The following is a 12,031-nucleotide window of genomic DNA, read 5'->3' as shown; positions in this document are numbered from 1 at the left end:
CGTACCTTATTCCAGTGTTCTACAATCCCCTGCCCATAAGTTAAATTCATGAGAACCATTCTTCTGTTATTCTCTGAGATTTTATATTTGTGTCCCTTGGTTCTTGTCTCATCTACAAGGGAGCACAGCCCTTTCACATCCATGTTACTCAACCAATTTTTATAGACCTCAATCAGCCTTTACTCTTAACTTTTTCTGAACCAAAGTTCAGATAAAGTTTTTTTGACAATGGGTATTTGTTAGATTTTTATTTATGAAAACCCCAAGCACGAGAGGTATTAGAACCTATAGTACTTAGTATCGTATTTGGGTTGGAGGTTGAGAAGATGAAAGAAGATACTTGTTGACATTAGACTTGAATTTCTGTAGATTGTAATTTCAAGGAAATAAATATGAAAGGAGGTTGTTCCAGAAAATCAAAGTTGAAGAAATAAATGAGGAAGAATAAAAGTTAGTTCTGTGAGTTTGAAGTTGGATAGTAAAAAGATGCTGACTGATTGTGGCACATGGTCGGACTGGTTTGGAAGAGAGTAAGAATTATAGAAGCCAATTCAGAAGAAGTGCCCATGGAAGTATCTACAGGCGTGCAGCAGAAACAGACCGTCCATGAGACAGAGTGCAGAGGCTCTGTCAGAGAAGGGTCATTCATTAACCTAATTGCCCTCTTCTGAATGGAATCTAAAAGTCTGAAAGAGGTTTTGGGAGCGCCTAACTATATGTGGGAACGATATTCCATGGCAGGGTGGATTTGCGATTTATACAGAGTGAACAGCTGTTTGGAAGAAAAGTAACGCTGAGAGCGAAAGAGAAAACCAAGTTTTTAGATGCAGAGAAAGCAATATTTTGATGTGCCTAATAATGAGGTTCATTTCAATTTAAATGACAAAATTAACACAGAATTACCCTATGTTATCTAAAACAATAAAACTTCACATTATTCAGCTCGAAGAAATGCATTTAAATTGTGGGTATCTGCCAACCACATCATTAATTAGGACTTATTTTTGTAAGAGGGAGAAAGTTTACCAGCTATAACTGTGAATACAAAGTATTATCAAAGAATTGGAGCAGTTTTTTTTAGGCTAAAATTCGCATAAAAAGTTATATACCATCTCCATTGTTCCAACAAGATGAGCGACTTATCCTGCTGTGATACTTCACAATGGATTTATTGTGTCAAAAATTTGCTGTTTGGTAAAAGTCTAACTACTTCCCCCCCCCCCCCCCCCCCCCACATTCATCGGTTATTTGACTGCACCCGATTTGTTTTGGCTTATTTTTCATCAAAAAGAACTAAGGCTATGAAGCATCGGTGTACTATATCTGCAAATTGTCTGCGATTGGTTTTCTCGTTTTTCTGGATGAAAATTCGAGTTCTCGAGGGTGATGAATGCGGATATGTGCAGCGCCGATGTCTGCGATACACTAAGCCGGGACAATTTGAAAAGAAACCGATATATAATGCTTTCGTATTTTCGGGATTCGAACCAGGCCTTTCTCACACTATGGAGAAGAACAACGATTTTAATCTTTGTATTACTGCAAGAGTTATTTGTTTTTATGTGTATGGTGTAAGCAGAAGATATGAAATAAAAATATTTCCCGTCATCAGTGGAATTATTAGGAGGAGGAGGAGTAGTAGTAGTAGTGGCATGTGATGCAAGAAAGCAGTGTAAGAGCTTATGCAGCATCAGCCAAAAAATAAAAAATTCACACAACCATTCCCCTCCAAATGCCTGTCCAGTTCCTCCTTAAATTTATTTAACCTATCAACTTCCCCAACGACAGATGGAAGTTTGTTTCAGCAATTAACCACTCGTGGCTAAAGGCAAATTTCTGCACATCTATTCGACATCTGTTTTTCCTCAATTTGAATTTATGCCCCCTTGGGTTCGTAATCTGAACAAGTGGAAGAATCCCATCAGAATTCAGCGTGCTCAACCCATTCAAGGCCTTATACACCTCAATCAGATCACCACGCAGGTGCCTAGTCTCCAACCATTGCAATTTGCAGAGCAGAACTTAAGCCTCTCTTGGTAAGAGGATCCCTTCATTTCCCTCACCAATCTTGTTGCCCTTCTCTGTACACGCTCAAGCAAATCAACATCCTTCCTAAAATGAGGCCTGTAGACCTGCACGCAGTACTCAAGGCGTGGCCTGAACACTGCCTTATACAGAGGGACAATCACCATCTTTTCCTGCTAGTAAAATTCCTATATATCATTGACAAAACCCCATGGCCTGCCCTGACAGCCTGTCTGCATTGCTCAAAAAACTTCATATCTGACTGCACAATTACTCCCAGGTCTTTTTCATTTTCTACCACCTTAAGTGTAGTACCATACAGTCGGTAAATTTCTCTGGGGTTACTTCTAACCCATATACAGTACTTTGCATTTGTCAAGGTTAACCTTCAGTTGCCACTTCTCAGCCCATGTGCCCAAATGTTCTAGATCCTGTGGCAGTAGCACACTGCCATTACTGTCATTAACAACCCTGCCAACCTTTGTATCATCTACAAACTTCGACCGAACCCTGTGGGACTCCACTAATAACATTAGTCCATGAAGAGCAGCACCCATTGATTACCACTCTGTCTTCTCTCACTCAACCATCCTTTTATCCATTGTAGCAATTTACCCTTAATCCCATTCTGCTCCAATTTGTACAGTAGTCTTCCGTGCGCAACAGTGTCAAAAGCTTTCCTGAAATCCAAGTATGCATCCAGTTCCTTTGTAACCATATCATAATAACCAATCAAATTTGTCAGACAAGCCTTTCCCTTAACAAACTCATGCTGTGTCTGAATTATTGCTGCAGTCTTGTCTAGATGATCCTGCAATGCATCTTTAACCAGTGACTCCATTATTTTACCCGGAGCAGAAGTTAAACTAATTGGTCCGTAATTACTAGAGTCACCTTTCGATCCCCTTTGTGAATTGGGGACACATTTGCACATCTCCAGTCTGTGAGGACCTCTCCTGAGTCCAAGGATGCTCTCATAATTATGGCTAAGGGTTTGCTTAGTTGCTTTGCCGCCTCCTTTAATATAACTGGATAGATCCAATCCACCCCAGGTGCCTTTCTTATGTTTAACTTCAACAATTTCTCCTCCACTTTGCTCTTAGTTATTACAAAATCATTAAGCACCCTGCTACAATTTGATAAGCGGGTGCCATTTTGAAACCTTAATAACTCCTCATGTGTGAATCTAGATGCAAAATACTCATTCAGTTTGTTTGCTATCTGAGCAGGATCACCAACAGTCGAACCATCAATGTCCAGTGGACCAATCAGATTCATCCCCTTCCTTTTAGAGTTTATATAAGTAAAGAAATCCTTGCTGTTTTTCTTAGCATCCTCTGCCAAAGATTCTCGTAATCTGCCTTCGCCTGCCTAACCTCCTTTGTGACTTGATTACAGACTAGCTTATATCTGCTATAGGCTTCTGTATCGCCTGATAATTTATATGCATCCCATGAATTTTCCTTCTCTGTCTCGAGTCTCATTAGTTCATTTGATAACCATTTAGGCCTAAACCTCGAACAATATTTCTTAATAGGTATGAAACTTTTAGTGGCTTCCACGATTAATTCCTTGAATGCTTCTCACTTAGAATTTGCTGTTAGTAACATCATCAGTTGATCCCACTGTACAGAATTTAAAAACTGTATGAGACCACTGTACTCACCTTTCCTTTACCCCTGATGGTAATAATATCTTTAAGTAAATCCCACATCAGTACACTGTGATCACTGACACTTAGTGGTTCCTTTATCTGCAAATTCTTAATACACGAATGACCACTGCTGAGAACTAGATCAAAAGTATTACCCTCCCTGGTTGCCTCTCGAACATGCTGCTGCAGAAAACAATCACCCAATAAATCCACAAAAGTCTTACTACTGTGTGAGTGACCAACCCACAAGTTCCAGTGAATATCTGGGAAGTTAAAATCCCCCATTATAAGACATTCTGATTTACTAGCCCACAATTTCTCTGTACAATTGTTCATTGTACTCATTCGAGTCATTAGGCCTATAACACACTCCTACTCGTATTTTTGCTTTCGCAGTGCTTATGTTACACCAAACTGACTCAACAGTGCAGTGTCCATCTATATCAACTGGATGCACTTCTTTTGATTTTATGTTTTTCTTAATTAACATCATAACACCTCCGCCGCAACCTAGTAGTCAGGCGCGCGGGTGCATAAGTACACGTGCATTGAGTGACCGGGGTTTAAGTCCGTGACTACTGCATACGGTGCTGTTTCTTGTAATCTGTCTATCTTTTGAACTTCTCTGACCGTTTGGTCCTCCCGGAGTATAAACAGAACATTTATTTATTATTTATCCTTTCTGTACACATTGTACTCCCCACATTGCAACTCTGCACTACCTATATCTGTATGACACCACGTCTCTGATTTCCCAACAATATCCGGCTTTGATGTCTTGACAAACACTTCAAATTCGTCAAATTTATTTACTATACTTCTAGCATTGATATACATGCGCCTAGTCTTATTCTTAGTTACCCTAACACGTCCCATATACCCACATGTTTCACGATGACTGCCGTCAGTTCCTGAAACCCCAACACCCCTCGCTCCAGGCCGCTGCTTATTCTAATAGAAATAGTGCAAGAATCACCTTCACCTCTGCCTGCAGCTACTTTTAACCTGTAAACCCCCCAAGCTAGCAGTTTTCCGACCCACCTAATTAAGAAACTATAGTTGACTAAATGGCTTGTGCTCTGTTCTACACAGAAACTATGTTCAAGTTAATGGTATACACCAAAAAAAAAAAAAAGCAATTGTCATTAATTTCAAGAGCATTGTCTTATGAATCAGTTTTCTTAGAACGGCGCGAGTCAATTCATTCGCCAATCACTTGAATGTGACACTTTCCTACCTCTGTTATCTCTAATGCTCACTGCACTCAAAGAATCATCGAAAGATATCTTCTATTTCATGTTTTAATTTATAATAATTAAAATAAAACTGAAAATATACTATGAGTTCATATGTGCTGATTAACCCTGCAATATTTTTCATATTTTGAATAATCATAAAGAAATTTCTTTTACTGTAAAATAAAAATCTAATAGGTCCCAAAAACCAGTCACCTATTTTGTATTATCATTAGAGTTTCATTGTCTTACTCCACGATTAAACTTTAAAAAAGGCACTCAAATTTGGTGCCGTTTAAGAGTATTGAAGCAAGAAGCAGTCCCTGATAATACAACAAACAAATGAAAGCATCACTAGATTTAGCACCAAAATAAGCAACTGTTCAAGAATCATCGATATGACTCAAGGATAGAGAAAGTATACAAACAGGGACGAAAAATGTCCAGACACAAAACCCGGTTCGCTTCTCAAGAATAAACTAGTCTGAAAAACTTTTCTTCCTTTTTTTACCACTTTCTCCTCATAAGAAATAAAAAAAAAATCACAGACCAGATGCGTTTCGTTCAAAAGTTCCTTATTTATCCCCGACGAGAAACAATCGATCATTTTATGCATCTGCCACTCAGCACAGAGAGTCTGTACCAACTGTCTCGCCTGCTTTATATTTCACTACAAAGCCCAGAAAAGGTTGTTTACTTCCACATTGATATCACATTGCAGTTAGGGGGATTGCTATTCGGCTTCACATTTGTTTTCTCTTCCTATTTCACTGTTTCTTTATATTTTCAAGAAATGAAGTTTTACATCTGTAAACAATGAAATAAGCATTTTGATACATTGCTTTTTGGGCTGTTGAGATACCTTTGCGTGTGGCAGAGTAGTTATAATAACCAGCCGCCCCAAACTGCATGAGAAAGGCCTGAGTCCGAATCCCGACAATGACGAGAGGAATTTTTATGGGTTCTTTTTTCACAATGGACTAAATTGACCAGTTTCAGACCTGGGTCGTGGCTTCCCTCTGAAGTTCTGATTTTTCGCCCAGCAACCTGACGAAATAATATACGCGATTACAAACACAACATACTGACGCCTCATAGCCTTAGTTGCTTGGGTGCTTAACGTACACCTAACCTGTCATTATAATAATGTCCTTTCAGACCATATGGAAAATGTTTAGATTTGTACCTTTCTCTAGAGAATCGGGTTTTATGCCTTTTTTTTCACACTTTTGAGAGTTGATCTTGGGTGAAGTATTCGCAGTTTTTACAGTTCGGTTTATCATACAGAAAAAATAAATAAACAAAGTAACTATAGCATATGGAATTTTCAAACACGATATACTTACCCCTTTAAGCTTTAGTTCTCTCTGCGCAAGGCACCTCCGGAGCCAGGTGGGAAGGAGCAGCAGTGCATAGCACACGCTTCTTGAATAGACCGGGGTTCGAGCCCGTGACCACCAAATACGGAGGATGCGGAAAGGTCAGGGAATGACCACCGCATATCCCCGGAGCAATATGGCCTTAGTTGCTAATGCTCTTAAAAACCAAATAACAACTCTACGCACATTCAAACCAACGATCGATTTTCTAGCTACTATGCAGGGATGAAAAACCCTAGTTTCTGGAGGAGGGAGAAACCCAAGAATTCTCTCCAGTCTAACTTAGCCATAACTAGCTGTACTGGGAATGCGACACAAACTATGTACGCACGCCAACTACTACAACCAACTAGGAATAATGGGATTTATAAAAAAATAATAATAAAAAAACCAAGAATTTCGAAGTTTTCTTAACTCTCCATTCTTAGAGTTCTCTCAGCAACAACGTGGAGATCACATCCATATAAACTTGTATAATTAATGCTCTAATTATATACGGCAATGGTCAGATCTAATCTTAAAAATCAGGCTGGATTTAATACCATTGTTCCGAATATTACAACACTCATTCACGTGGAACAGTATCAGAAACTTTACTGAAATACACTGATTGGCCACTTTATTAGACAGCTCCACCTAATACTAGTAGACGCCCTTTGCCCTTGTAACAGCTTGGATTCTTCGTGACACGGACTCAAAGAAGTGTGTCGAACCCGTGCTACAAAGCTGCTGGTCCATGTTGATCAATACACTCCCAAGTTGTTGCAAGCTGAATAGTTGAGGAACACTATCCGAAGAGATCCACAACTCTTAAATTAGATTGAGATGGTGATACGCTCCTATGAGGACACCGTACGTTTGCTGGAACCAGTTCTGCAAAATTCCCGTCTTGTGATATAGCGTATTATCTCGTTGGAAGAACCTATTCACAGATGAATATACTGCAACCATGAAGTCATGATCACTATCCGGATCTATGTTCAACTTTTCTGAGGACGCCCCCGGCTCTTTCTGTAAATTTCTGCATTGTATCCAAACGAATCCCGACTGTAGTAGTACCATGGGGTTTCCATTTGGCGAAAAGCCAGTAACTGTTGATACAAGGAAGCGATCGATTGGTCGATTCCAAAGCAAATTTGGTCAATCGCGATGCACACAAATAGAAATATAATTATCTCAAGAAACCCAAGGCTATAAATCTTATATATTTTTTAATTGTTCTGAAGTGGCATGAACAGATTGATTGCTAATATGGTATCGTATGATGAATTTTTATGTTGGAAATCGTTATGCTCTATCTGAGCACACCCGCAGCTATTTTGTTGAGTTTCTTACTTCCAGCTTAAATCCAGTTGCCTTTATACTTATTATTGTCACGTTGGCACGGTTGTTTCACTTTTTCCAAAATCCCAGGGTGTCTGGATACTTTTGGGCAATACAGTGTATTAAGCAGCCCATGAATTTTTGCTCTCTTATGCGATGTTCTTATAACTAAACTGCTAATAAGCCTTTCTTCATAGATGCAACTTTACAAAAATAGCCAATTTCAAAAAATAAATGCAACCATAAGAATTCTTGGAATATGCTTTCTTGGTCCTCTGATTTCTGCTCTATACAATAATGTAGTAATCTTGTAACCTAGGTTTAAACTCCTACTGCTAGCGAATAACATCGATTTTACCGATTTTCTGGGGTATGTTTCTTTTCTACTAGCTTTCCAATAAACAAGCCTGTAAAGTTTGAAATTTTCTACAAAAAAAATAAAAAGAAATCAGAGAAACTTAGACTTATTTCAAATAAGGTTCCATCAATCGATCTCTCTGATATCTTCTGCACTGTTATTTAAGTTTTCCAGGTCTAGCATAACTTCTAATTTAGCCTTAGTGTACTTTCTACGGATGATTTTATCTGGTAGCTTTAAAGAGTTCTTATTTTTACTGTAAGAACGATTTCCATTTTTTACACGAGCTCTATAAACAATGCTGATCTATCATTTTTTTCTGTGTATGTTTTTCTGTTCAATTTTGAATCGTGCATAGTGAAGAAATGGTAATCAATACGTGTACGTGCAAGACAGCAATAACTGTTGCACAAGTCTTAAAAGTGAAAAACATATACAATAATTCCTTTGGAAATTTATAAGTATGTTGTTGAATGAAATTATTTATTTTTAATGCAAAATAAATCAATGAATATTTAACTAATTAAGCATTATTTGAAGTTATTAAATAGATATTTTATGCGACTCGTTGTAGCTCTACACGCCGGCATCGCAGATGATAACAGTTGATGGTTTATCGGACTTGATGACTCCCAACACCCACACCCAAGTATGAAACAAGAAGAGCCCACTCAGGATACTGCATTCGTTGATAAGGAAGAAATATACGAGAAAAAGAAGTAGAGGTCATAAATAGAGTAGCATAAGTATTAATTTAACTCTGAGGAAATGTGTGACATGCGCAGAATTAGGAGTTAGTTTTCTAAAAAAATAATGATGAGCGTATATGACGATTGTATTTAGGTAAACGTCCCTTCTAATCCTCCTCCCAATTTCCGTTTCCTATGTGAAATCTACAGGTTATAGTTCACTTATTATTGGTACATTACGATAGCAATGTCACCATTAAGATATTAAAAGTAAACATAAGATAATGAAGGTCTTTTCATAGTTATAATAAGGAAGAACGCTGAAATAATTTTATAAATAAATGAGAAACAGTCACCATTTTAATTTATATTAAATGGAAACTGGTGAAAGAAATAAAAGGAAGTGCAATCTTCCTTTTATTTCTTAAATAATTAAAGATTATTCTCAGATGTGTCATGGTACTTCCTGTACCACTTCTTCACTGAATTCCTGTAATACTGTCCTTACGATACCATCAGCCAATAATGGACAGCATCAGGAATTCACTCGAGAAGTTGTGCAGAAGTACCATGGACAGGCATAATCTGCAATTCTTTAAGAAATCAAAGGCAGATTACACAATCCGCGCAGGTTTAAATGCTCATTATTTCACCAATTTCCAGTTCTTTATATACTTGCACCTTGCCGCTAAAAAAGAAATTATTTTTATTAAAAATTTAATAAAAATAAAAATTATTAAAAATTAAAATAGAGCTATGTGTTATTAAGGAATCGTTGAACTGCTCCATAGTTCCAAAATTCATGGAACCTCCGAGCCAACACAATTACTATAAGGAGTTTTTTTTTTTTTTTTTTTTACTTTTACTGTAATTATAGTTCGTTGCGTTTATTGTATCTGGATATATTCATAAATATATCACAGATATATACTGTGTAGCATAGAACACTGGGATTTAAAATTTAATTTAATTTTAATTACGCTTTGTTTTAGAACAATATATATATATAAATAAAGGTCAGTAAATGAATATAAGGCTAAAAACAATAAAATTGATCGATTGTATTATCCCGGTCCTTTGTTTTCAAACTTTCTTTGCTACAAGTGCCTCTCATTCATATTTATAGAAAAAATTCCACCTCTGATTCTAGGTTTTCCTAACTGTATTCCCCCAACATAAACTTCGTTTCCTAGCGGGATATGAAAGATCTCATCATCTTCTCTGGAAGTTGCGATGCACGGTTTGACTTCGCCTGCCTTGAAGGCAGACAATCGAAAAAAGTAGAAGTACCTGGTAAGGAAGAGAAAATTTGAACGGGAGAAAGAACAAGATGTTGACACCAGACAGGCAAACGAGTAATCTCTTTTCTATTTTAAGGACACAGCAAACAAGATGAAAATGTAGCCTTTATTTTGTTAGCCATTCGGGAGTAAGATTCTTGGATACTGGATTTCAAACTAACATGAGCTTTAGTCTATGCTGTTATCATGGTAGAGTTAGGTTTCGTGTTCTTAATTGTAGAAACCTCTTATACCCAGCCAAATGACTATACAAATTGGAATTACTTATGTTATTCATTGAGAGGTTAAACCGTTAGGTATATACCACTCTTTCTCTTCTTTGCTACTCTTTCTCTGTGTGTTCCACCAGTAGAAACACTTTAAAAAAATAAATCTGTGATGCGAATACAGTTTGTGCATTAAATCAGTGTTGTACCACATCTAGAATATATTATGCTGATATGCAAAAAATCAGCATAATATATTCTATTTTGGGGGTAAATTTATAGGAAACGTATGAGTAAAAGAAGATGGATTTTACGTTATTTCTGTGAAATCATCATAATGTGATCGACAGTTATACCCTAAAGGCGAAAAGAGGAAGTATTAAAACTTATAAATGGCAGCTCCTAAGATTTCGAAGTTCGAAAATTTCGTTGAATTAGATTGCAGGATTTTTTATTATTGGCATACGAAAAATAGTTGGATGAACTTGAAGGAACGATATTGAACCGAAGGAATTTATAATTTTTTTTAGACATTTATTTGGAAGTCAAAGGGAATAATATATATAACAAAATTTTTCTGTATATGAAACAATTACTAGAAACACATGATCACTGTCAATTAACATGGGATATTTATTTAGACAATTATCAAAAATTATTTGAAACTGAATTTTAATTTACAGTAAATATCTTTGATTTTAATACTTTGTGGCAGCCAGTTAGCATGACGTTCTCACAACGTGCTATAACAATGTTTAAGGTTTTTTCTTTTTTTTTTTTTTTTCCAATAATTTTAGTGGTTGCTTAGCAAATATTGCATTGCGCACTACCGAATCTTTTTTATGCTGTTAAAACTGGAGGACGCTTTATTCAATACATATAGTGTTTCTGAAAATAGTTGTCCATATATTATTTCTCATCACGAAACTAGATTTGTATCAATTCATGCAAAGTATAAAATATTGGCTGAGTATTTCAAAACACTGGACGGCTCTATTAGTATTGATTTGCAGTAGTTTCCAGTTTAACATATATTTGAAGGTTGCGCGCTGGTTGAATTATCAATACCACTGCTCTCGCCCCCATTTCAAATATTTATCCATTTGTATTCAAAAAAACTGTTTTATTTAAAATCTAAAATTTCGAATTGTAAACATTTATTAAAGTTTATTAAGTAAAATTTAAGATAATTATTATATAATTTAAAACAGTATGATATTATAAAATAAAAAAGTAACATATACAGAATTGATACACCTTCCTTTAGAACAGATTAAATAAGAAGAAAATGAAACATTGTTATATACGAATCTATGTCATAGCAACGTCCATAAGTAATAGTAAATTATGTTACAACGTCCATAAGTAAAGTTTAAATTTTGGGGCTTAAATAATTAGAAATTCATAAAACGAATGGAATACTGATTTTGTTAAATATAAAACTCAGCTTTAATAATTTTGACATTTGACAAAAATTATTTGATACCCTAATCGACGTTATTTTCTACAGATTTTTTCCTTCTTCACCTTTCGCTTGTAACTGGAAGAAAGGAAAAGAAAGTTCAACTTTCTCCAAATTTCTCAGGAGAGTGGAACACCGAAGATGAAACTAGCGAATGAATATAAATCTTTTCCGAGTTTGAGACCAGTAAAAGTCACATCGTCTTAAGCTCGCTTAATGCAATCTTCTTGAAAGAATGCAGTGCACAGGAGACTCTTATCAAGTGAGACAGAAATAGCAGTGCAATGTCTTTTGCCTGTAGCTACTGGGACACGTGATTACTTCTTTTTAGGCCGATCAAGAACGATCTACCATTCACAGTCAAGCTGCAAAGTGCTCTTAACAGAGTTAAGAAAGGAA

At 36.4% G+C, this 12,031-nt stretch overlaps 1 protein-coding gene across 2 annotated transcripts in view; it reads left to right on the top strand.

Annotated features, from left to right (window-relative positions):
• Window positions 1-8,837, top strand: part of LOC150088046 (glutamate receptor 1-like) — a 630,662-nt gene extending 621,825 nt beyond the window's left edge. Inside the window, exon 16 of one of the 2 annotated variants that reach the window (XM_090369308.1) lies at window positions 8,549-8,837. In XM_090369308.1, the coding sequence (XP_090225434.1) occupies window positions 8,549-8,629 (81 nt within the window). In that variant the 3' untranslated portion in view covers window positions 8,630-8,837. The remainder of the gene's footprint in view (window positions 1-8,548) is intronic. The other variant, XM_090369309.1, reaches the window with a different exon arrangement.
• The last annotated feature ends 3,194 nt before the right edge of the window (window positions 8,838-12,031 follow it).

Source organism: Mastigoproctus giganteus, chromosome 3, assembly GCF_048544385.1.
Source record: "Mastigoproctus giganteus isolate SK-2022 chromosome 3, ASM4854438v1, whole genome shotgun sequence".
NCBI classification, from domain to species: Eukaryota; Metazoa; Arthropoda; class Arachnida; order Uropygi; family Thelyphonidae; genus Mastigoproctus; species Mastigoproctus giganteus.
Note: the sequence above shows the minus strand (reverse complement) of the source record. Positions and strands in the feature narration are given on the sequence as shown.